Source organism: Pleurodeles waltl, chromosome 5 (assembly GCF_031143425.1).
Source record: "Pleurodeles waltl isolate 20211129_DDA chromosome 5, aPleWal1.hap1.20221129, whole genome shotgun sequence".
Taxonomy (NCBI): Eukaryota; Metazoa; Chordata; class Amphibia; order Caudata; family Salamandridae; genus Pleurodeles; species Pleurodeles waltl.
In genome coordinates, this window is record NC_090444.1 from 1,811,753,147 (window position 1) to 1,811,778,939 (window position 25,793).

At 47.3% G+C, this 25,793-nt stretch overlaps 1 protein-coding gene across 1 annotated transcript in view; it reads left to right on the forward strand.

The window, feature by feature from the left end:
- The window catches only part of LOC138296834 (exportin-5-like), a 723,294-nt gene that overhangs the window by 327,382 nt on the left and 370,119 nt on the right, over window positions 1-25,793 (forward strand). Inside the window, exon 18 of the mRNA XM_069236301.1 lies at window positions 12,573-12,672. Coding sequence (XP_069092402.1) covers window positions 12,573-12,672 — 100 coding nt within the window. The remainder of the gene's footprint in view (window positions 1-12,572; window positions 12,673-25,793) is intronic.

The following is a 25,793-nucleotide window of genomic DNA, read 5'->3' on the forward strand; positions in this document are numbered from 1 at the left end:
AATGTCTAAGGTTTTGCTTAGACACTGTGGGGGCATAGTGCTCATGCACCTATACCCTCACCTGTGGTATAGAGCACCCTGCCTTAAGACTGTAAGGCCTGCTAGAGGGGTGACTTACCTATGCCATAGGCAGTGTGAGGTTGGCTTGGCACTCTGAGGGGAATGCCATGTCGACTTAGTCATTTTCTCCCCACCAGCACACACAAGCTGGCAAGCAGTGTTTGTGCTGAGTGAGGGGTCCCCAAGGTGGCATAAGACATGCTGCAGCCCTTAGAAAACTTCCCTGGCATCAGGGCCCTTGGTACCAGGGGTATCCGTTACAAGGGACTTACCTGGGTGCCAGGGTTGTGCCAATTGTGTGAGACAAAGGTACAGTTTAGGGAAAGAACACTGGTGCTGGGGCCTGGTTAGCAGGGTCCCAGCACACTTTCAAATCATAACTTGGCATCAGCAAAGGCAAAAAGTCAGGGGGTAACCATGCCAAGGAGGCATTACCTTACAGACCCTAAACCCAGCTCTTCATATTTCCTGACGACATGAGAAAGAAGGACTGCTGAGCTGAAAACCCCACGGAGAAGAGGAGACAACAGTTACTCAGCCCCAGCCCTACCGGCCAGTCTCCTGCTTTGAAAATCTGCAAGAAAAGGAGCAACGTGTTCTACAGGACCAGCGACCCCTGAAAAGCATCCGGGGGACTGCCTGCACCACCGAGGACCAAGAAACTCCTGTGGACCTGTCCAAAAAGAAGACAAAGAAACCATCTTTAAAGGGACTCTCACCTCTCTCCAGAAGCGTGAGTCCAACTACTCTGCACCCAATGTCCCTGGCCATTGTCCAGAGAAACCACCTAGCCAGAGAGGATCCTCTCACGACTCCAACGTGTCCACCCTGGGCTGACTTCTCTACACCCCCACAGCAACGCCTGCAGGGGAATCCCGAAGACCCCCCGACCGCAGTGGCCCCGGATGAAGATATCAGACGCCGGGAGAAGCACTGCACCCCCAGGCCTGAGAGAAACCGACCACCAGTGCAGCAACGACCAGCAGGCGGTCCTCACCCTTGCCAGTCGGTGGCTTGCCCGAGAAGCCCACCCTGTGCCCTGTCTATAGTGCCTAAGTGACCCCCGGGTCCCTCCATAAAGTTCTATTGAGATCCCGACGCCCTGTTTGCACACTGCACCCAGTAACCCCTGTGCTGCTGAGCATGTAGTTTTTGGGCCTACTTGAGGCCCCTCCAGTACTCCTCCAATCCCCCCTGGTCTCCCCTCCTACAACGCGGGTACTTGCCTGCAAGCAGACCGGAACCAGAGTATCTCCGTCTCCATAGGGGCCCATGTTATTTTGGCTCCTGTTTGACCTCTGCACCTAACCGGCCCTGTGTTGCTGGTGCTGGGTGTTTGGGGTTATCTTGAACCCCCAACGGTGGGCTACCTATGCCCAGGAGATTGAACCTGTAAGTTAGTTACTTACCTCATAAACTGTACTTTACTTACCTCCCCCAGGAACTGTTGAAAATTACAGTGTCCACTTTTAAAATAGCTTTTTGCCATTTTAAAGAAAACTGAGTACATTGTTGATTCCATTCAAACTTCTAAGTATTACTGTGTAAAGTATCTTTCATTTAATGTACTTACCTGCCAAATGAATCTTGTGGTTCTTAACAAAAGAATATGTTTCAATATGAAAACCTATTGGCCTGGAGTTAAGTCATTGAGGGTGTTTTCACTTATTGCTTGTGTGTGTACAACAAATGCTTAACACTATCCTCTGATAAGCCTAACTGCTCCACCACACTACCACAAATAGAGCATTAGTTTTATCTATGATTGCCTCTTTCAAGCCTCTTGGGGAACCCCTGGACTCTGTGCACACTATATCTCATTTGATATAGTGTATACAGAGCCAGCTTCTTACAACAATAGTCCTGATCCTGCTGAAAATCTCAGATGTCATCAATGGAGATGGAAGCCACAAAGAACCCCACTTTGGTAGGCGATAAGGTGACCAGCTCTTTAGAGGTAAGATCCACGGAGCAGACATGTACAGGTGCCTAAGACCCAGGGCTGATCGAAGATGCAGCATTTTGAGCAGTGCTAGATGGAGAAGCACAAGAAGCCATGAGATCCACAAGGGGTGGCTCATAGGATGCCTCGCATAGCAACCTCAATCGGTGTGTCCGTGAATGAACCCTCATCAAGAACATTAACAGATCCATGCCCAAAGAAGGTACGAGCTGCGCAGCAAGACACACCTCCGGTGCACATTCTAAGAGGCACCACAAGCAACAGAAGATAGGCTGCACACAGGTGAAAACCAATGTTAATGACCATGACCAATCAATTCAAGTTCCTCCAGCGGTGATGCTCCGAAGCACAGCATCATGCATTCACAACAGTTTGGCTGGTGGGAGCTCCATCACTCTGCTTTGTAGAGATGGGTTAACTATTGCGAATCAAAAGTATCAACAGCAGAATACTGCCCTTTATTGCCAAAGTTATTGGGAATCCACCAAAGACACTTGATAAGTGAGTGGATGGCTAAAGGTAGAACTCTGATCATGATCTGGAAATTGCTGATGAACCCAAAACCTACTGCCTAAAAGTGCACAATCCCAGCAGTATTAGTTGCAGTGAAAATCCTGCTCACCGGTTCTCCAAAATGTTTGGGGAAGTTGATATTTAATAGGGACTGTATCAACTGCTAACGTTGCTACTTGAAGGTGATAGGTCTCTCTAGCTGATGTAAAAGACACTTGGTTTTGAAACAAAAGCACCTTCAATCTGCTAAGCTTGTCAAACTTTACATTCGAAGTAGATATGTGAGGCCACAATTCTGCTACTTCTCTCTCTTGCTGAGGGGTAGGAAGGGGGGAATAACACATTGCTGCATTAAGTTACAATTTGAGAAACCGGAATCACGTAGGCAAATCCAGGTTTCACAGCACAGCAGCCTTCGTCACTCAGCATTAAATAACTTCTAGTTAATAGTATTTGAAACACTGGACGATTTTTTTTTTTTTTAAAACAGCAGTACCCTTAAGATAGCAAGGCAAATTTGCCACCGCCTCATTACATGTGCCTTGAAAGGACACTTGTTTACAAATCATAAAATGACTTACAGAAGTCTTGCATTCGCTTCCGGTGAGAAAGGAGTCTGTCTCGCCTTTCAGACATGTGTAATCGAAAGGTAACGCCCACACTTAGTGGATATAACTGTCTCCTAACTGCTCAAATCTGCCTACAGGAAAATGTTTTAAGCATGAAGTGAATTGAAAAGTTGAAATGGGCAGGTTCCTCACTCCATGTATTAACCATACTGCTGATGGAATTTCTACACAGTTAAAGGCAACTTTTCTAACTTTTTGTTTTAAGCATGATGTAAGTAGCCTCTTTCTTAGCCATTATCTGTTGCTGTTGTGTCAAATTTAATGCAACAAATATCTCTTTAGAGTTAACGTGCTGCCAAGGCACGCAACCTCTCTTTAGAACTTGTAAAGTCTAATATAAATGTCTAATGACCCTAAGCTGACTCTGTCCATGGTGTAAAAGTGACCTCCTTTTAAATGACTTCAATTGCAGATGACACAATGTTATGTAGTGTGTAAATGCTGTTAGACAATGTGTTTGTACCATTATCGACATTCGCTAGAACCTTCTCCATGTTTTCCTTATCAGTTTGCCTTCACTGGGCTGCAGCTTCCATTTATGAACACTTCCAGATCTCATTATATGGCATATAAGAAACGTTTTGAGTGTGGCTTTCTAGTACCTAACAAGAAATCTTGTAAATCTGCATCATCTGAAAGGAGACTAGGGTGGTCTTTTACAGCTGGTAATGTGGAGGATAGTAACCATTGTTGGCACAGTTTGCCCATGCTGTATGTTGTGACAATACCAGAGTGCAGTTTGGTGACATAATAAGGATCAGGTTGGATTGCTCTGAAACCCTTTGTGGAGTTTTCAAAACGCGTGTGACAGCCATTTGTGTCAACTGGCCACTAAAACCACCCACTGGGACTTGAAAGTGACTAAAGTTACTGTTCCGAACCCAATGGTGGAGCTTGTCTTCAGTGACATTCAGAATCTTTTGCCAATTGTCAAATTTCATAAAGTTGGGAATACTGGGCGTGTTCATTTCTTTTATTTTTGCTAACCCAGACAAAGTTGTTTGCTGGACAGTGTCATTTAAGAAAATTATTTGTAAGGGAATAAGGCATGCTCTAAATAAAGCTTACCTTCCCTGTATTTGCCAGTCTTGTGCTCCTCACACGCTTTTTTAATCAATAGATTTCTTCCAAAATTCCCATCCCTCAATGGCCAGCTGGGAAACAAAGGTATCTGAATAAATCAATTTGGAGTCAGTTAGAAATATTTTTCTTGCTTTAGGGGAGGTAATTTGAAATAGGTCTCATCATTCTTAGCATCATTCCCGGTACAATATGCAAACTTTTCTACGTGTGTGTTAGAACTGCCCACTGACATTAATAATAAACTACTCTTGGAATACCAGCTCAGCAGAGAAAATGATGTCTGTAATGGCAGTGAAAAAACAGTTCCCCTTAACTTGCAGCTGTCATATAAACATCTTCACTTTCAAATGCAGTATAATATTCATGCTCAGAAAGCATAGCATCAACTGTTTTTACATCCCAGTCATCAGAAACAGCCCCCGGTGTAATATCATCCATAGATATTTTGAATATGTATGTAATTTGTATAATTTCAGTAGGGCCAAAGATATCAGAGTGCTTTGGAACAGCTGAAATGTTCACAGGGACAAGTCTCTTCAGAGCTTATATTAGGAGAGATCAGAAAACCTCATCCACCAGTTCAACAAGAGCGTTCAGTAAGAGTTACCATGTATCAGTATAAATAAAATGATGAGAAAACTAATCCAAAGCAGAAAGGCAAGCAATGTCGGTAGTATCCACAGATAGTACCATGGATGAACCAAGTAATTATTGTTAAAACAGATGAAAAGATTACATGCTCTTGATACAGGTGCAGTAGCAAATGCTGAAGAGTTTGAACAAAAGTCATCAATGTCAGCAAAGTAACCAGAAGCAGTCTGTGCAAAACTGGGGCCTGTGCAGACCCGGTTGATCCTGATCGTTGTACCCAATGGTGGTTCACAATAAACAATTTCATCCTTCTGTGTTGCGTTGGAATAGTATAGATCTACACCTTGGACATTTCTTGTCGATGCAATATATGTAATTCACCCCTACAGTAGGCCTTAAAACCCTAAGGCAGGGTACATTATATTACATGTGAGGACATATCTGCACAAGCAGATCTGCCCTTGCTATGTCTTTGTCAATTCTTAGACATAGTAAGTGTGCAGCGAAGCCATTTTTTTAGTACATATGCTGGACACTGGTCACTAAGTTCGCCAGCTACATGATGGCTTCACTGAAAATAGGGATGTTTGGTATCAAACCTCTCGTTAATAAACCTCACTGATGCCAGTGATGGATTTATTAATACAGGTACCCAGACGGTGTAGAAAGCTGCCTCTTTATATGATATATCAAAATGAGATCTATCGTGCATAGAGTCCAGGGGTTCCCTTACTAGTGGACAGGGGCTTACTCTAGCAATCCCAAGATGCTCTTTTTAGTGGGTAGTGTGGTCGAGCAGCCTTAGGCTTAACAGAGAGGAGTGTGAGACATCTGCAAATACAGTGTCAGTAAATGAGACACAACTCAAGAAGGGGATCCAAACCAATTTACAAAAATAACAGGTATCTTTATAGATATTTTGGCACCAGAATCTGTTCATTCAGGTAAGTACGCTTCACAAGAAAAATCTTCACAGTTTTGAAACGTCAACACTTACTTGTGATATCTTATGGAGAAAAAACAAAGATGGCAAAATGGGTACAGCATAGTAACTTATGGAACCAATCTCTGGGACTTAAGTATTGGGCAAGGGTCAGGACCACACCAAAAGGTCGCACCAGGTGTCTGGTGCCCAATGCCAATCATTGAGGATTGGTCAGGTCGAAAAGATGTTACAGGTGAGGACTGGGAAGATCCGTTCAGGGGGAAACCAACAGGTGGGTTCCAATCTTTGGATGTCTGGGGATGTGGGAACACCTCTGGTCCTCTTCTCTACAGGTCAGGGGTGACCGGTGCAGAGGTGTTTTGAAGCGTCTGGTTTTCTCCACCAGAGCACTTGTTGTTGAGGGAGCTTGTGTGCGGAGGCTGCAGGTGATGTCTGGGTGTCCACACTGTGCAAGTCCAAATCCTAGATGGGCTTTATCTCTGGAGGATTTGCGAACCGCGCTGGCACCATTGGTCTATTTCAACTCTGGCTGTGTGGCACAGGTGCAGTGGTGCTTTCAGGTGTCAGGTTTTAGGCGGTCCAGAGTCCTCACAGTTTGTCTTGAGGTGCCTGCAAGATGCAGGGAAGCAGCTCTGCTGCTCCACAGAAGTTCTTAGGTCTATGTTGAAGGCAGGTAGTCCTTCTAGGCTTTAGAGGGACACCAGCTGCGGGATGAGACAACTTTGGTGCAATTTGGTAGGAGCAGCAGACAGGTCAGCAGGGCTGGGTCTAGGTCAGGTGCGTCTTTGTTTGCTTTTGTGGCTCTTCAGTGTCCTTCTTAGGTCAGCAGGAATCTGCTTTCCCGGTACTAGGGGCTCCCCTAAATACTGCATTTATGGTCCTTTTTGGGAGTGTAGGGTAGTAGCCAATGGGCTACTTACCCCTGGGGTCACTACGCCCCATATATGAGCACTTCATGTGGGAAGTGGGCATAACCCAGCCCCAGAATTGCTAAATATGCCAACATCCAAAGGTATTGCCTATTGGTGAACAATTATACAGTTTTATGGAAAGAGATTGGTCACTGAGGACTTGGTTAGCAGGAACCCAGTTCTGCTCAGTCAAAATTGCATCAAATACCGGTCAAAAAGTGGCACTTTCCTACAATGCCCAAGGTGACCATGTCAAAAAGGGGCACTTTCCTACAAAGCTTCTGTATTGATAGAGGCAAAATAGTAGTGGACATGGGGTACTCAAGATCATATAGAAGAAATTCTTGGGTCTTTAGTTTTAGGCCAAAAACATATCAACATCATTTGCAGTCAGAGAGGTAGCCCATTGACTCCAACGCGGATGTAATACTTTTGCGTTTGGAAAGCTTGCTTTTGTAACAATCTCTAAAGCTTATATCGGGGTTATGGCAATGATCCGTTTCTCCTGGGCAAGTGGCCTCTACCTGATTACAGCTTGTAGGAGAGTACCCCCTATCTTGGCATGATTACCCCCATTTTCTGCCTGTTGTCAGTAAGTTTGACTGTGTCTACTGGGTTCCTGCTAACCATGACCCCAGTAGTCTCTAAATTGTACCTTTTTCTTTCCATAATTGGCATACTGGTCCCCCATGTTAGTCCCTAGTATATGGTACCTAGGTACCCAGGGCATTGTGGTTCTAGGGGATCCCTATGGGCTGCAGCAGTTATTCTGCCACCCTTAGGGAGCCCATGCAAAAGGTTCTACAGGCCCGCCATTGCAGCCTACATGAAAAGGGTGCATGCACCCGTTTTGACTACAACACTATAAGTCACCCCTGTGGTAGGCCCTCTCAGGGCAGAGGGCAGGTTGCAGGTACCTGTGTGTGAGGGCACCCCGGCACTAGCAGAGGTGCCCCACAAAGTCCAGATACATTTTATGCTTGTAATGTACATAGGTCACTACCTATGTCTAGCTACATAATACTAACTTCGAACCTGGGCATGTTTGGTATCGAACATGTCAGAATCATACCCCAATACTGTTGCAAGTATTGGAAGTATGATTCCATGCACTCTGGGGGCTCCTTAGAGGACCCCCAGCATTGCTACCACCAGTCTTAAAGGGTTTTCCAGGCAGCCCAGCTTCTGCCACCCCTCACACAGGTTTCTGCCCTCCTGGTGCTTGAGCAAGCCCAGGAAGGCAAAACAAAGAGTTTCCTTTGGGAGAGGGAGGTAACACCTTCTCCCTTTGGGAATAGGTGTGACTGGCTTGGGAGGGCTACCCTCCCCACTGGTTTGCTTTGATGGGCACATTTGGTGCCCTCTGTGCATAAACCAGTCCACACCGGTTCAGGGACCCCCAGTTCCTGCTCTGGTGCGAAAATGGACAATGGAAAGGAGGAGTGACTACTCCCTTGTCCATCACCACCACAGGGGTGGTGCTTAGAACTCCTCCAGAGGGTCCTTAGGTTCTGCCATCTTGTTTCTAAGGTTGGCAGGGAACTCTGGGAGCATTAGTGTGTCCAGGCCAGGCAGGTGACGTCAGAGCCACCTCCTGACAGGTGCTTACCTGGTTAGGTGACCAATCCCCCTTTCATGGCTATTTAAGGTCTCTCTCTTGGGTGGCTCCTCAGATTCGGCTTGCAAGATTCCAACAGGGCTCCTCTCCAACCTCTACTTTAACTTCTGGCCTCCGGAACTGCGACTGGAACCTCCAGGACCCGACACGCTGTTTCCAAGAAGGACTCTTCAGTAACATTGTTTCCAAGGCTCCTGCCATCTTTGCAACATTTCCCTTGCCATGCATCTTCAGAAGAGTGCAACTCTTTAGCCTGCACAAGAAGAAGAAGAAGAAGGAATCTCCCTTAAAGTGAAGGAGTCACTCCCCTGCAACCGCAGACACCTACAGCAAGCGACGACCGCCAGAGTAGTACTCTTGGTCCTGTCTGCCAGCTGTCAAACTTTGGTGGAGGTAAGCCTTTGCCTTCCCACACAGGACAGTACCCCTGTGCACCACGTCTGTTGCAGCTGCCAAGGCTTGTTTGCATCCCCTCCAAGGGATCTTCAGGCGACTTGTAGCTCCAGCCCCCAGCACTCCATCCTGCAAATCATAGCCTCCTACGTGGTTCTCCTGCAGCATGGTATCCTCTTTTGTAATGCTGGGTGGGCCTCTTCTGCGACTCCTGTGTCCCCGTCCTGTGGCACTCCTGTGGGTGCTGCCTCTGCTTCTCAAATGACATTTGTAAGCCAGCGACATGGAGGGCAACCTGTGCTTTTGCATAGCATTATTGCATTGATGTCAGCAATACCACAGCAAATCTAGAACTTCCATGAAGCCATGCTTCAGCTTATTTTCAGAATAATGGCTCCCTGTGGCACGTTTTAATGCCCCACGGAGCCAAGAGGACCCCCAGTTGGACCTTTGGTGGCTGGGCATTCTGGATCTTCTCATGCTCCATATTGACAAGTGAACCAACCCCCTCTCAGGTGTCACACCCCATGCCAAAACGCGATCCACAGACACGTCACCATTCACTCCAGACGATGACTGCCAACTCATAGTGCTGTCCGAAGCTGGGACTGCACCGCCCGACTGAGGTTGTGCGCTCAATTATCTGAGCCACCACCCTTTAACCACCATGTACTTCATGAATTGTTTGGCATAGACTGATAATGAGGGATTTGATCCTAGGGATATTAGTGTGCAGCCTTATCAAGATGAGAACTGGTAGGAGGACCTCCAGGATGCCAATGGTATGGAAACCTCCATGGACACTGGACTAGTTTCATCATAGACCCTACCACCAAAGATAGCATCTCCTTTCCATGGTTGTGCAAAGAGCGGCTAAGGTTCTCAACCTTCAACCACCTACTCGGGAAGTCACAACAATGGCGGGGAAGTCAAGACATGGGTGGTATTTACATGCAGCTCTGTTCATCACTTCCAGAGTGGTATGGCATTAAAGCAAAGTCACACTGCACCAACGACTGTCATGCAGGAACACCAGTAATACGTTTTCTGGATCCAGTCTGGAGAAATTCACTAGAGGAGTCATTTGTGATTGGATGGCATATCTGTAGGAAGTTGGCTCTGTATGTGCTATTTCAAAGTAAGGAATAGCATGCACAGAGTCCAAGGGTTCCCCTTAGAGGTAAAATAGTGGTAAAAATAGATAATACTAATGCTCTATTTTGTGGTAGTGTGGTCGAGCAGTAGGCTTATCCAAGGAGTAGTGTTAAGCATTTGTTGTACATACACATAGACAATAAATGAGGTACACACACTCAGAGACAAATCCAGCCAATAGGTTTTTGTATAGAAAAATATCTTTTCTTAGTTTATTTTAAGAACCACAGGTTCAAATTTAACATGTAATATCTTGTTGGAAAGGTATTGCAGGTAAGTACATTAGGAACTTTGAATCATTTCAATTGCATGTATACTCTTCAAGTTATTCACAAATAGCTATTTCAAAAGTGGACACTTAGTGCAATTTTCACAGTTCCTGGGGGAGGTAAGTTTTTGTTAGTTTTACCAGGTAAGTAAGACACTTACAGGGTTCAGTTCTTGGTCCAAGGTAGCCCACCGTTGGAGGTTCAGAGCAACCCCAAAGTCACCACACCAGCAGCTCAGGGCCGGTCAGGTGCAGAGTTCAAAGTGGTGCCCAAAACACATAGGCTAAAATGGAGAGAAGGGGGTGCCCCGGTTCCGGTCTGCTTGCAGGTAAGTACCCGCGTCTTCGGAGGGCAGACCAGGGGGGTTTTGTAGGGCACCGGGGGGGGACACAAGCCCACACAGAAATTTCACCCTCAGCAGCGCGGGGGCGGCCGGGTGCAGTGTAGAAACAAGCGTCGGGTTCGCAATGTTAGTCTATGAGAGATCTCGGGATCTCTTCAGCGCTGCAGGCAGGCAAGGGGGGATTCCTCGGGGAAACCTCCACTTGGGCAAGGGAGAGGGACTCCTGGGGGTCACTTCTCCAGTGAAAGTCCGGTCCTTCAGGTCCTGGGGGCTGCGGGTGCAGGGTCTCTCCCAGGCGTCGGGACTTTGGATTCAAAGAGTCGCGGTCAGGGGAAGCCTCGGGATTCCCTCTGCAGGCGGCGCTGTGGGGGCTCAGGGGGGACAGGTTTTGGTACTCACAGTATCAGAGTAGTCCTGGGGTCCCTCCTGAGGTGTTGGATCTCCACCAGCCGAGTCGGGGTCGCCGGGTGCAGTGTTGCAAGTCTCACGCTTCTTGCGGGGAGCTTGCAGGGTTCTCTCAAGGCTGCTGGAAACAAAGTTGCAGCCTTTCTTGGAGCAGGTCCGCTGTCCTCGGGAGTTTCTTGTCTTTTCGAAGCAGGGGCAGTCCTCAGAGGATGTCGAGGTCGCTGGTCCCTTTGGAAGGCGTCGCTGGAGCAGGATCTTTGGAAGGCAGGAGACAGGCCGGTGAGTTTCTGGAGCCAAGGCAGTAGTCGTCTTCTGGTCTTCCTCTGCAGGGGTTTTCAGCTAGGCAGTCCTTCTTCTTGTAGTTGCAGGAATCTAGTTTTCTAGGGTTCAGGGTAGCCCTTAAATACTAAATTTAAGGGCGTGTTTAGGTCTGGGGGGTTAGTAGCCAATGGCTACTAGCCCTGAGGGTGGGTACACCCTCTTTGTGCCTCCTCCCAAGGGGAGGGGGTCACAATCCTAACCCTATTGGGGGAATCCTCCATCTGCAAGATGGAGGATTTCTAAAAGTTAGAGTCACTTCAGCTCAGGACACCTTAGGGGCTGTCCTGACTGGCCAGTGACTCCTCCTTGTTTTTCTCATTATCTTCTCCGGCCTTGCCGCCAAAAGTGGGGCCTGGCCGGAGGGGGCGGGCAACTCCACTAGCTGGAGTGTCCTGCTGGGTTGGCACAAAGGAGGTGAGCCTTTGAGGCTCACCGCCAGGTGTGACAATTCCTGCCTGGGGGAGGTGTTAGCATCTCCACCCAGTGCAGGCTTTGTTACTGGCCTCAGAGTGACAAAGGCACTCTCCCCATGGGGCCAGCAACATGTCTAGTTTTAGCAGCCTGCCACAAACCGAGTCAGCCTACACAGATAGTCGGTTAAGTTTCAGGGGGCACCTCTAAGGTGCCCTCTGGGGTGTATTTTACAATAAAATGTACACTGGCATCAGTGTGCATTTATTGTGCTGAGAAGTTTGATACCAAACTTCCCAGTTTTCAGTGTAGCCATTATGGTGCTGTGGAGTTCGTGGTTGACAAACTCCCAGACCATATACTCTTATGGCTACCCTGCACTTACAATGTCTAAGGTTTTGTTTAGACACTGTAGGGGTACCATGCTCATGCACTGGTACCCTCACCTATGGTATAGTGCACCCTGCCTTAGGGCTGTAAGGCCTGCTAGAGGGGTGTCTTACCTATACTGCATAGGCAGTGAGAGGTTGGCATGGCACCCTGAGGATGCCTTATTATTTCCCTTATCACAAAGAAATGGTTTGGAGATGATATGGTGTTCAGTCAGTCCACGTTCGTGTGTACCCCTGATGTTGTATGGATGGGCACCATTCGAGTCTCCCCTGATCAGGTAGAGCCCGTACTCCATGAGTGATCTCCAACTGTTTTCATTTGGACTCTATTATAAAGTTGCAGACAAGAGGCAGGTGCTGTCCTACTTTACCTGGTACAGTAAATGTTTTGGCACTTCATGGAAGGAAACCTGAACAGGAGACTTTTTCAGAGGAAAAGATACTTGATCTTTCAGATAGAGAGGATTGGCTGGGGAATGCTGAGTGTGTTGAAGAGATTAAATTTGGAGTATTTGTGTATTTCAAGGTTTTTTCTTTTTTTTTTTTCTTCTTTTTTGTCTCTATCGCAGAGTGGTAAGCAGCCCTGAAGAATTTTTACAGTATGTAGGTGCCAGAAGTAATACATCTGGCATAGCAACTGGTGGTCTTTCAAGTCTGAACCGTTCACGAGTAAGTACCTGTCAGTTTGTGATTAGGGTTTGTGCCTACATATTGTGTCATGATTAGGCCACTGAAATAATTTCATGTGAACCACATACATTTGAAATTTGAGTAAAAGTGAATTTGCTGATACTTGTTTTTAAAACGTTTTTGTTGATGGATTTCTTCGAAGTGCACCCGGTGGTGCAGGAAACCCAGAATAGGAAACAGTTTGTTCGATGGCATATGTTGCTGCAGATACACATGTGTGGCACAGTCCGCTGCCTGGTGTTGGGCTCTGAGTATTACAAGTTGTTTTTCTTCGAAGAAGTCTTTTTGGTCACGGGACCGAAGGACTCCTCCCTCTTCGGCTCCATTGCGCATGGGCGTCGACTCCATCTTAGATTGTTTTTTTTCCGCTGTCGGGTTCGGACGTATTCCTTTTCGCTCCGTGTTTCGGTTCGGAAAGTTAGTCAGAATCTCGGAAGAAAGCGTCTGTATTGTTCCGTTCGGTATCGGGATAGTTAGGTACATCGACACCGATCATCGGAAGACTTTGGGGTAGTTTCGATCCCCCATCGGGGCCTGGTCGGCCCGACCGCGTGCGACATCGAAGCCGATGGAACGGACCCCGTTTCGTTTCTGCCCAAAATGTCACAGTAAGTATCCTTATACAGATCAGCACTTGGTCTGTAACTTGTGCTTGTCCCCCGAGCACAAGGAGGATACCTGTGAAGCCTGTCGAGCCTTCCGGTCCAGAAAAACACTCCGGGACCGAAGAGCCAGGCGTCAACAAATGGCGTCCACGTCGACAAAACAACGTTTCGACGAGGAAGAGGAAACATTCTCGGTTCCGGAATCAGAATCCGGAGACTCCGACGTCGAACAACAGCAACAAACCGTGAGTAAGACGTCGAAAAGTAAATCCATCGACAAACCGAAAGCCCAGGGGACGCCACTGCCAACAGGCCATGGCTCGACCCATAAAACAGGCGACCCGTCGAAGGCGCCGAAAAAGGGCACGCCCATAGCGAAGACACCCGACTCCGGTCGAGGGACCGCCATGGAGCAACCTCGGAGCCGAGAAAGCGGCTCCGAGAGACAAAAACAAGATACCGGCACCGAAAAACATCGGCACCGAGAATCCATGCCGAAAGGAACAAAAATTCTGTCGGTGCCGAAACCGAAAAAAGATTCTCTCTCTGCGCCGAAAAATACCACACCTTCATCCTACTCAGAGGAACAAGGAATAAGTGGCCAAATGCACAGATTTGGACAAGAGCTCCAAAGTGTAGAATCGGACTACACACAAAAGAGACTGTACATCCAGCACGACACAGGGAAAATATCAACCCTTCCCCCAATCATGAGGAAAGGAAGGATCGAACTTCCAAAGGATGACGCACAACCACAAGCCAAAGTGGTTAAAAAAGTCACGCCTCCGCCCTCTCCACCACAGGCATCGCCGGCACAAACACCGCCACAAATGCACTCACCAGCGCAAACTACCATAAGTCATGACGATCAGGATCAAGACGCTTGGGACCTGTATGACACCCCAGTGCCGGACAATGATCCCGAGTCATACCCCACAAAGCCGTCACCGCCAGAGGACAGTACCTCATACTCGCAACTGGTGGCTAGGGCAGCAGAATTCCACAATGTCCAACTGCATTCCGATCCTATAGAGGATGATTTTTTATTTAACACCCTCTCGGCTACACACAGCCAATATCAATGTCTCCCAATGCTACCAGGAATGTTACGGCACGCAAAACAAATTTTTGAAGAGCCCGTAAAATCAAGAGCCATCACCCCAAGGGTGGATAAGAAATACAAACCACCACCCACAGACCCAGCGTTTATTACTTCGCAGTTACCACCTGACTCCGTGGTAGTAGGGGCAGCTCGCAAGAGAGCAAATTCACATACATCTGGCGACGCCCCACCTCCGGACAAAGAAAGCCGAAAATTTGATGCGGCAGGGAAAAGAGTGGCATCACAGGCAGCCAACCAGTGGCGCATCGCAAATTCACAAGCGCTGCTGGCCAGATATGACCGAGCACACTGGGACGAGATGCAACTTCTCGTAGACCATCTTCCCCAGGAATACCAAAAAAGGGCGCAGCAAATAGTGGAAGAGGGACAAACGATCTCAAACAATCAAATCCGCTCTTCACTAGACGCAGCCGATACTGCAGCGAGAACAGTCAACACTGCTGTCACCATAAGGAGACACGCTTGGCTACGCACTTCAGGCTTCAAACCTGAAATCCAGCAGGCTGTCCTTAATATGCCCTTCAACGAGAAACAACTTTTTGGCTCTGAAGTGGACACAGCCATTGAAAAACTTAAAAAGGACACAGACACGGCCAAGGCCATGGGCGCACTCTACTCCCCGCAGAACAGAGGCTCTTTCAGAAAAACTCCATTTAGAGGGGGGTTTTGTGGCCAACCCACAGACACCACCAGCCAACAAACAAGAACCACACCATATCAGGGTTCCTTCCAAAGGGGAGGTTTCAGGGGATATCGGGGGGGTCAATTCCCAAGGAGTAGGGGAAGATTCCAGACTCCAAAAACACCTCCACCTAAACAGTGACTTTCAAGTCACGCAACCCCTTCACTCAACACCAGTGGGGGGAAGACTAAGCCAATTCTACCAATCTTGGCAACAGATTACAACACACAATTGGGTATTAGCAATAATCCAACATGGCTATTGCATAGAATTCCACAACTTCCCACCAAACATCCCCCCCAAAACACGCAAAATGTCACCACAACATTTAGAACTTTTAGGACTAGAAGTTCAAGCACTACTGCAAAAGGATGCAATAGAGTTAGTACCAGTACAACAAAAAAACACAGGAGTTTACTCCCTGTACTTTCTAATTCCAAAAAAAGACGAAACATTAAGACCAATATTAGATCTCAGGACACTAAATACCTACATCATATCGGACCATTTTCACATGGTCACACTACAAGACATCATTCCACTGCTCAAACAGCAAGATTACATGACCACATTAGACCTAAAGGATGCGTACTTTCATATACCAATACACCCTTCTCACAGAAAGTACCTACGGTTCGTATTCAAAGGAATACATTACCAATTCAAGGTGTTGCCATTCGGAATAACAACTGCACCAAGAGTGTTCACAAAATGTCTAGCAGTAGTAGCAGCACACATCAGGAGACAACAGATACATGTGTTCCCTTACCTAGACGATTGGCTAATCAAGACCAACACAGTAAAAAAATGCGCAAACGACACCACATTTGTCATACAAACCCTTCACAAACTGGGGTTTTCCATCAACTATACAAAATCACACCTAGAACCGTGTCAAACACAACAATATCTAGGAGCAACCATCAACACATCAAAAGGAATTGCCACTCCAAGTCCACAAAGAGTGCAGGCATTCCACAAGGTAATAAGTGCTATGTTTCCAAACCAAAAGATACAAGCAAAACATGTGCTAAAACTTCTAGGCATGATGTCATCATGCATAGCCATTGTCCCAAACGCAAGACTACACATGCGACCCTTTCAACAGTGTCTAGCATCACAATGGTCACAGGCACAGGGTCAACTTCAAAATCTGGTGTTGGTAAACCGCCAAACATACCTCTCGCTTCTATGGTGGAACAGCAAAAATTTAAACAAAGGGCGGACATTTCAGGACCCAGTGCCTCAATACGTTATAACAACAGACGCTTCCATGACAGGGTGGGGAGCACACCTCAATCACCACAGCATTCAAGGACAATGGGATATACACGAAACAAAATTTCATATCAATTACCTAGAACTGTTAGCAGTATTTCTAGCGTTAAAAGCCTTCCAACCCATAATAACACACAAATACATTCTTGTCAAAACAGACAACATGACAACAATGTATTATTTAAACAAACAAGGAGGAACACACTCAACACAATTGTGCCTCCTAACACAAAGAATTTGGCAGTGGGCGATTCACAACAACATTCGCCTAATAGCACAATTTATTCCAGGAATACAAAACCAACTAGCAGACAACCTTTCGCGAGACCACCAACAAGTCCACGAATGGGAAATTCACCCCCAAGTTCTGAACAAGTACTTTCAAATTTGGGGAACACCCCAGATAGATTTGTTCGCAACAAAAGAAAACTCAAAATGCCAAAACTTCGCATCCAGGTACCCACACCGCGAATCACAAGGCAATGCTCTATGGATGAGTTGGTCAGGGATATTTGCGTACGCTTTTCCCCCTCTCCCTCTCCTTCCATATCTAGTAAACAAGTTGAGTCAAAACCAACTCAAACTCATACTGATAGCACCCACATGGGCAAGACAACCTTGGTATACAACTCTACTAGACCTTTCACTAGTACCGCATGTCAAACTACCCAACAGGCCAGATCTGTTAACACAACACAAACAACAGATCAGGCATCCAAACCCAGCATCATTGAATCTGGCAATTTGGCTCCTGAAGTCCTAGAATTCGGACACTTAGACCTCACACAAGAATGCATGGAGGTCATAAAACAAGCTAGAAAACCTTCCACTAGACACTGCTATGCATCTAAGTGGAAAAGATTTGTTTACTACTGCCATTCCAATCAAATACAACCATTACATGCCTCTACTAAAGACATAGTAGGATACTTACTACATTTGCAAAAAGCAAATCTCGCTTTTTCATCTATAAAAATACACCTCGCAGCAATATCTGCTTACCTACAAACTACTCATTCATCGTCTCTATTTAGAATACCAGTTATTAAAGCATTCATGGAAGGGCTAAAAAGAATTATACCACCAAGAACACCACCAGTTCCTTCATGGAATCTTAACATCGTCTTAACAAGACTCATGGGTCCACCTTTCGAACCCATGCATTCCTGTGAAATGCAATATCTAACCTGGAAGGTCGCATTTCTCATTGCAATCACATCCCTCAGAAGAGTAAGTGAAATACAGGCATTTACCATACAAGAACCATTTATTCAAATACACAACAATAAAATAGTTCTAAGAACAAATCCAAAATTTCTGCCAAAAGTAATCTCACCATTCCATTTAAATCAAACAGTAGAATTGCCAGTGTTCTTCCCACAACCAAATTCTGTGGCTGAAAGGGCACTACATACATTAGACATCAAAAGAGCACTAATGTATTACATTGACAGAACAAAGCTCATCAGAAAAACAAAACAACTGTTCATAGCTTTTCAAAAACCACACATAGGAAATCCAATCTCTAAACAAGGCATTGCTAGATGGATAGTCAGATGCATTCAAACATGCTATCTTAAAGCCAAAAGAGAATTGCTGTAAGGAAATGCCTCCTTGGCATGGTTGCCCCCTGACTTTTTGCCTTTGCTGATGCTATGTTTACAATTGAAAGTGTGCTGAGGCCTGCTAACCAGGCCCCAGCACCAGTGTTCTTTCCCTAACCTGTACTTTTGTATCCACAATTGGCAGACCCTGGCATCCAGATAAGTCCCTTGTAACTGGTACTTCTAGTACCAAGGGCCCTGATGCCAAGGAAGGTCTCTAAGGGCTGCAGCATGTCTTATGCCACCCTGGAGACCTCTCACTCAGCACAGACACACTGCTTGCCAGCTTGTGTGTGCTAGTGGGGACAAAACGAGTAAGTCGACATGGCACTCCCCTCAGGGTGCCATGCCAGCCTCTCACTGCCTATGCAGTATAGGTAAGACACCCCTCTAGCAGGCCTTACAGCCCTAAGGCAGGGTGCACTATACCATAGGTGAGGGTGCCAGTGCATGAGCATGGTACCCCTACAGTGTCTAAACAAAACCTTAGACATTGTAAGTGCAGGGTAGCCATAAGAGTATATGGTCTGGGAGTTTGTCAACCACGAACTCCACAGCACCATAATGGCTACACTGAAAACTGGGAAGTTTGGTATCAAACTTCTCAGCACAATAAATGCACACTGATGCCAGTGTACATTTTATTGCAAAATACACCCCAGAGGGCACCTTAGAGGTGCCCCCTGAAACTTAACCGACTGTCTGTGTAGGCTGACTGGTTCCAGCAGCCTGCCACACCAGAGACATGTTGCTGGCCCCATGGGGAGAGTGCCTTTGTCACTCTGAGGCCAGTAACAAAGCCTGCACTGGGTGGAGATGCTAACACCTCCCCCAGGCAGGAGCTGTGACACCTGGCGGTGAGCCTCAAAGGCTCACCCCTTTGTCACAGCCCAGCAGGGCACTCCAGCTTAGTGGAGTTGCCCGCCCCCTCCGGCCACGGCCCCCACTTTTGGCGGCAAGGCTGGAGGGAACAAAGAAAGCAACAAGGAGGAGTCACTGGCCAGTCAGGACAGCCCCTAAGGTGTCCTGAGCTGAAGTGACTCTAACTTTTAGAAATCCTCCATCTTGCAGATGGAGGATTCCCCCAATAGGGTTAGGATTGTGACCCCCTCCCCTTGGGAGGAGGCACAAAGAGGGTGTACCCACCCTCAGGGCTAGTAGCCATTGGCTACTAACCCCCCAGACCTAAACACGCCCTTAAATTTAGTATTTAAGGGCTACCCTGAACCCCAGAAAATTAGATTCCTGCAACTACAAGAAGAAGGACTGCCTAGCTGAAAACCCCTGCAGAGGAAGACCAGAAGACGACAACTGCCTTGGCTCCAGAAACTCACCGGCCTGTCTCCTGCCTTCCAAAGATCCTGCTCCAGCGACGCCTTCCAAAGGGACCAGCGACCTCGACATCCTCTGAGGACTGCCCCTGCTTCGAAAAGACAAGAAACTCCCGAGGACAGCGGACCTGCTCCAAGAAAGGCTGCAACTTTGTTTCCAGCAGCCTTGAAAGATCCCTGCAAGCTCCCCGCAAGAAGCGTGAGACTTGCAACACTGCACCCGGCGACCCCGACTCGGCTGGTGGAGATCCAACACCTCAGGAGGGACCCCAGGACTACTCTGATACTGTGAGTACCAAAACCTGTCCCCCCTGAGCCCCCACAGCGCCGCCTGCAGAGGGAATCCCGAGGCTTCCCCTGACCGCGACTCTTTGAATCCAAAGTCCCGACGCCTGGGAGAGACCCTGCACCCGCAGCCCCCAGGACCGGACTTTCACTGGAGAAGTGACCCCCAGGAGTCCCTCTCCCTTGCCCAAGTGGAGGTTTCCCCGAGGAACCCCCCCCTTGCCTGCCTGCAGCGCTGAAGAGATCCCGAGATCTCTCATAGACTAACATTGCGAACCCGACGCTTGTTTCTACACTGCACCCGGCCGCCCCCGCGCCGCTGAGGGTGAAATTTCTGTGTGGGCTTGTGTCCCCCCCGGTGCCCTACAAAACCCCCCTGGTCTGCCCTCCGAAGACGCGGGTACTTACCTGCAAGCAGACCGGAACCGGGGCACCCCCTTCTCTCCATTCTAGCCTATGCGTTTTGGGCACCACTTTGAACTCTGCACCTGACCGGCCCTGAGCTGCTGGTGTGGTGACTTTGGGGTTGCTCTGAACCCCCAACGGTGGGCTACCTTGGACCAAGAACTGAACCCTGTAAGTGTCTTACTTACCTGGTAAAACTAACCAAAACTTACCTCCCCCAGGAACTGTGAAAATTGCACTAAGTGTCCACTTTTAAAACAGCTATTTGTCAATAACTTGTAAAGTATACATGCAATTTTTATGATTTAAAGTTCCTAAAGTACTTACCTGCAATACCTTTCAAATGAGATATTACATGTAGAATTTGAACCTGTGGTTCTTAAAATAAACTAAGAAAATATATTTTTCTATAACAAAACCTATTGGCTGGATTTGTCTCTGAGTGTGTGTACCTCATTTATTGTCTATGTGTATGTACAACAAATGCTTAACACTACTCCTTGGATAAGCCTACTGCTCGACCACACTACCACAAAATAGAGCATTAGTATTATCTCTTTTTACCACTATTTTACCTCTAAGGGGAACCCTTGGACTCTGTGCATGCTATTCCTTACTTTGAAATAGCACATACAGAGCCAACTTCCTACATTGGTGGATCAGCGGTGGGGTACAAGACTTTGCATTTGCTGGACTACTCAGCCAATACCTGATCACACGACAAATTCCAAAATTGTCATTAGAAATTGATTTTTGCAATTTGAAAAGTTTTCTAAATTCTTAAAAGACCTGCTAGGGCCTTGTGTTAGATCCTGTTTAGCATTTCTTTTAGAGTTTAAAAGTTTATAAAAGTTTGAATTAGATTCTAGAACCAGTTGTAGATTCTTAAAAAGTATTCCAACTTTTAGAAGCAAAATGTCTAGCACAGATGTGACTGTGGTGGAACTCGACACCACACCTTACCTCCATCTTTAGATGAGGGAGCTAAGGTAACTCTGTAAAATAAAGAAAATAACAATGGGCCCCAAACCTACCAAAATACAGCTCCAGGAGCTTTTGGCAGAGTTTGAAAAGGCCAACCCCTCTGAGGGTGGCAACTCAGAGGAAGAGGATAGTGACTTGGAGGACAATTCCCCCCTACCAGTCCTATCTAGGGAGAACAGGGTCCCTCAAACCCTGACTCCTAAAATAATAGTCAGAGATGCTGGTTCCCTCACAGGAGAGACCAACACCTCTGAAATCACTGAGGATAGCCCCAGTGAAGAGGACATCCAGTTAGCCAGGATGGCCAAAAGATTGGCTTTGGAAAGACAGATCCTAGCCATAGAAAGGGAAAGACAAGAGATGGGCCTAGGACCCATCAATGGTGGCAGCAATATAAATAGGGTCAGAGATTCTCCTGACATGTTAAAAATCCCCAAAGGGATTGTGACAAAATTTGAAGATGGTGATGACATCACCAAGTGGTTCACAGCTTTTGAGAGGGCTTGTGTAACCAGAAAAGTGAACAGATCTCACTGGGGTGCTCTCCTTTGGGAAATGTTCACTGGAAAGTGTAGGGATAGACTCCTCACACTCTCTGGAAAAGATGCAGAATCTTATGACCTCATGAAGGGAACCCTGATTGAGGGCTTTGGATTCTCCACTGAGGAGTACAGGATTAGGTTCAGGGGGGCTCAAAAATCCTCGAGCCAGACCTGGGTTGACTTTGTTGACTACTCAGTGAAAACACTAGATGGTTGGATTCAAGGCAGTGGTGTAAGTAATTATGATGGGCTGTACAATTTATTTGTGAAAGAACACCTGTTAAGTAATTGTTTCAATGATAAACTGCATCAGCATCTGGTAGACCTAGGACCAATTTCTCCCCAAGAATTGGGAAAGAAGGCGGACCATTGGGTCAAGACAAGGGTGTCCAAGACTTCAACAGGGGGTGACCAAAAGAAAGGGGTCACAAAGACTCCCCAGGGGAAGGGTGATGAGACAACCAAAACTAAAAATAGTAAAGAGTCTTCTACAGGCCCCCAAAAACCTGCACAGGAGGGTGGGCCCAGAGCCTCTTCACAAAACAATGGGTACAAGGGTAAAAACTTTGATCCCAAAAAGGCCTGGTGTCATAGCTGTAAACAGCATGGGCACCAAACTGGAGACAAGGCCTGTCCCAAGAAAGGTTCCACTCCAAACTCCCATCCAGGTAACACTGGTATGGCTAGTCTCCAAGTGGGATCAACAGTGTGCCCAGAGCAAATCAGGGTCCACACTGAAGCTACTCTAGTTTCTGAGGGTGGGGTGGATTTAGCCACACTAGCTGTCTGGCCGCCTAACATGCAAAAATACAGACAGCAACTCTTAATTAATGGGACTAGAATAGAGGGCCTGAGGGATACAGGTGCCAGTGTCACCATGGTGACAGAGAAACTGGTTTCCCCTGGCCAATACCTGACTGGAAAAACTTACACAGTCACCAACGCTGACAATCAGAGAAAAGTACATCCCATGGCAATGGTTACTTTAGAATGGGGAGGGGTCAATGGCCTGAAACAGGTGGTGGTCTCCTCAAATATCCCAGTGGACTGTCTGCTTGGAAATGACCTGGAGTCCTCAGCATGGGCTGAGGTAGAACTAAAAACCCATGCAGCAATGCTGGGTATCCCTGAACTGGTGTGTGTGAAAACAAGAGCACAATGCAAGGCACAGGGTGAACAAGTAGAGCTGGAGTCTGGAAGAATGGCCCAGCCTACCAAGAGAACAGGAAAGTCAGCTGGGAAACCAACTGCAACACAGCAAAAGAAAGGGAACCTCTCTTCTCAGGAAGAAGTTCTGCCCTCTGAGGGAACTGAGCCTTTGGAGCTTGAACCTTATCAGGTTGAGCTCTTAGGCCCAGGGGGACCCTCAAGGGAAGAGCTGTGTAAGGGACAAGAAACCTGTCCCTCTCTTGAAGGCCTTAGGCAGCAAGCTGCTGAAGAGTCCAAAGGCAAGAAAAATGGAACGCATAGGGTCTATTGGGAAGATGGACTCCTGTACACTGAGGCCAGAGACCCCAAACCTGGTGCCACTAGGAGAGTGGTAGTGCCTCAGCTGTTCAGGAAGTTCATCCTAACATTGGCCCATGACATTCCTCTTGCTGGACATTTGGGACAAACCAAGACGTGGGAGAGGTTAGTCAACCACTTCTACTGGCCCAATATGTCCAACATGGTTAAGGAGTTTTGCCTCTCCTGCCCCACCTGTCAAGCCAGTGGTAAGACAGGTGGGCATCCAAAGGCCCCCCTCATTCCACTTCCTGTGGTGGGGGTGCCCTTTGAAAGAGTGGGTGTGAACATAGTTGGTCCACTAGAACCTCCCACAGCCTCAGGAAATATGTATATCCTGGTAGTAGTGGATCATGCTACCAGGTATCCTGAAGCTATTCCCCTTAGGTCGACTACTGCCCCTGCAGTAGCCAAGGCCCTCATTGGTATCTTTACCAGAGTGGGTTTCCCTAAGGAGGTGGTGTCTGACAGAGGTACCAACTCCATGTCAGCATACCTAAAGCACATGTGGAATGAGTGTGGGGTGACTTATAAATTCACTACACCATACCATCCACAAACTAATGGCTTAGTTGAGAGATTCAACAAGACATTAAAGGGCATGATCATGGGGCTCCCAGAAAAACTCAAAAGGAGATGGGATGTCCTCTTGCCATGTCTGCTTTTCGCTTACAGAGAAGTGCCACAGAAGGGAGTAGGATTCTCACCCTTTGAGCTTCTGTTTGGTCATCCTGTAAGGGGACCACTTGCTCTTGTTAAAGAAGGCTGGGAGAGACCTCTCCATGAGCCTAAACAAGACATAGTGGACTATGTACTTGGCCTTCGCTCTAGAATGGCAGAGTACATGGAAAAGGCAACCAAAAACCTTGAGGCCAGCCAACAGCTCCAGAAGTTTTGGTATGACCAAAAGGCTGCACTGGTTGAGTTCCAACCAGGGCAGAAAGTCTGGGTTCTGGAGCCTGTGGCTCCCAGGGCACTCCAGGACAAATGGAGTGGCCCTTACCCAGTACTAGAAAGGAAGAGTCAGGTCACCTACCTGGTGGACCTGGGCACAAGCAGGAGCCCCAAGAGGGTGATCCATGTGAACCGCCTTAAGCTCTTCCATGACAGGGCTGATGTGAATCTGTTGATGGTAACAGATGAGGATCAGGAGGCAGAGAGTGAACCTCTCCCTGATCTTCTGTCATCAGACCCAAAAGATGGCACAGTAGATGGAGTGATCTACTCAGACACCCTCTCTGGCCAACAGCAAGCTGATTGTAGGAGAGTCCTACAACAGTTTCCTGAACTCTTCTCCTTAACCCCTGGTCAGACACACCTGTGTACCCATGATGTGGACACAGGAGACAGCATGCCTGTCAAGAACAAAATCTTTAGACAGTCTGACCATGTTAAGGAAAGCATCAAGGTGGAAGTCCACAAGATGCTGGAATTGGGAGTGATTGAGCGCTCTGACAGCCCCTGGGCTAGCCCAGTGGTCTTAGTCCCCAAACCTCACACCAAAGATGGAAAGAAAGAGATGAGGTTTTGTGTGGACTACAGAGGGCTCAATTCTGTCACCAAGACAGATGCTCATCCAATTCCAAGAGCTGATGAGCTCATAGACAAATTAGGTGCTGCCAAATTCCTAAGTACCTTTGACTTGACAGCAGGGTACTGGCAAATAAAAATGGCACCTGGAGCAAAAGAGAAAACAGCATTCTCCACACCTGATGGGCATTATCAGTTTACTGTTATGCCCTTTGGTTTAAAGAATGCCCCTGCCACCTTCCAAAGGTTGGTGAATCAAGTCCTTGCTGGCTTGGAGTCCTTTAGCACAGCTTATCTTGATGATATTGCTGTCTTTAGCTCCACCTGGCAGGATCACCTGGTCCACCTGAGGAAGGTTTTGAAGGCTCTGCAATCTGCAGGCCTCTCTATCAAGGCATCCAAATGCCAGATAGGGCAGGGAACTGTGGTTTACTTGGGACACCTTGTAGGTGGAGGCCAAGTTCAGCCACTCCAACCCAAGATCCAGACTATTCTGGACTGGGTAGCTCCAAAAACCCAGACTCAAGTCAGGGCATTCCTTGGCTTGACTGGGTATTACAGGAGGTTTGTGAAGGGATATGGATCCATTGTGACAGCCCTCACTGAACTCACCTCCAAGAAAATGCCCAAGAAAGTGAACTGGACTGTGGAATGCCAACAGGCCTTTGACACCCTGAAACAGGCAATGTGCTCAGCACCAGTTCTAAAAGCTCCAGATTATTCTAAGCAGTTCATTGTGCAGACTGATGCCTCTGAACATGGGATAGGGGCAGTTTTGTCCCAAACAAATGATGATGGCCTTGACCAGCCTGTTGCTTTCATTAGCAGGAGGTTACTCCCCAGGGAGCAGCGTTGGAGTGCCATTGAGAGGGAGGCCTTTGCTGTGGTTTGGTCCCTGAAGAAGCTGAGACCATACCTCTTTGGGACTCACTTCCTAGTTCAAACTGACCACAGACCTCTCAAATGGCTGATGCAAATGAAAGGTGAAAATCCTAAACTGTTGAGGTGGTCCATCTCCCTACAGGGAATGGACTTTATAGTGGAACACAGACCTGGGACTGCCCATGCCAATGCAGATGGCCTTTCCAGGTTCTTCCACTTAGAAAATGAAGACTCTCTTGGGAAAGGTTAGTCTCATCCTCTTTCGTTTGGGGGGGGGTTGTGTAAGGAAATGCCTCCTTGGCATGGTTGCCCCCTGACTTTTTGCCTTTGCTGATGCTATGTT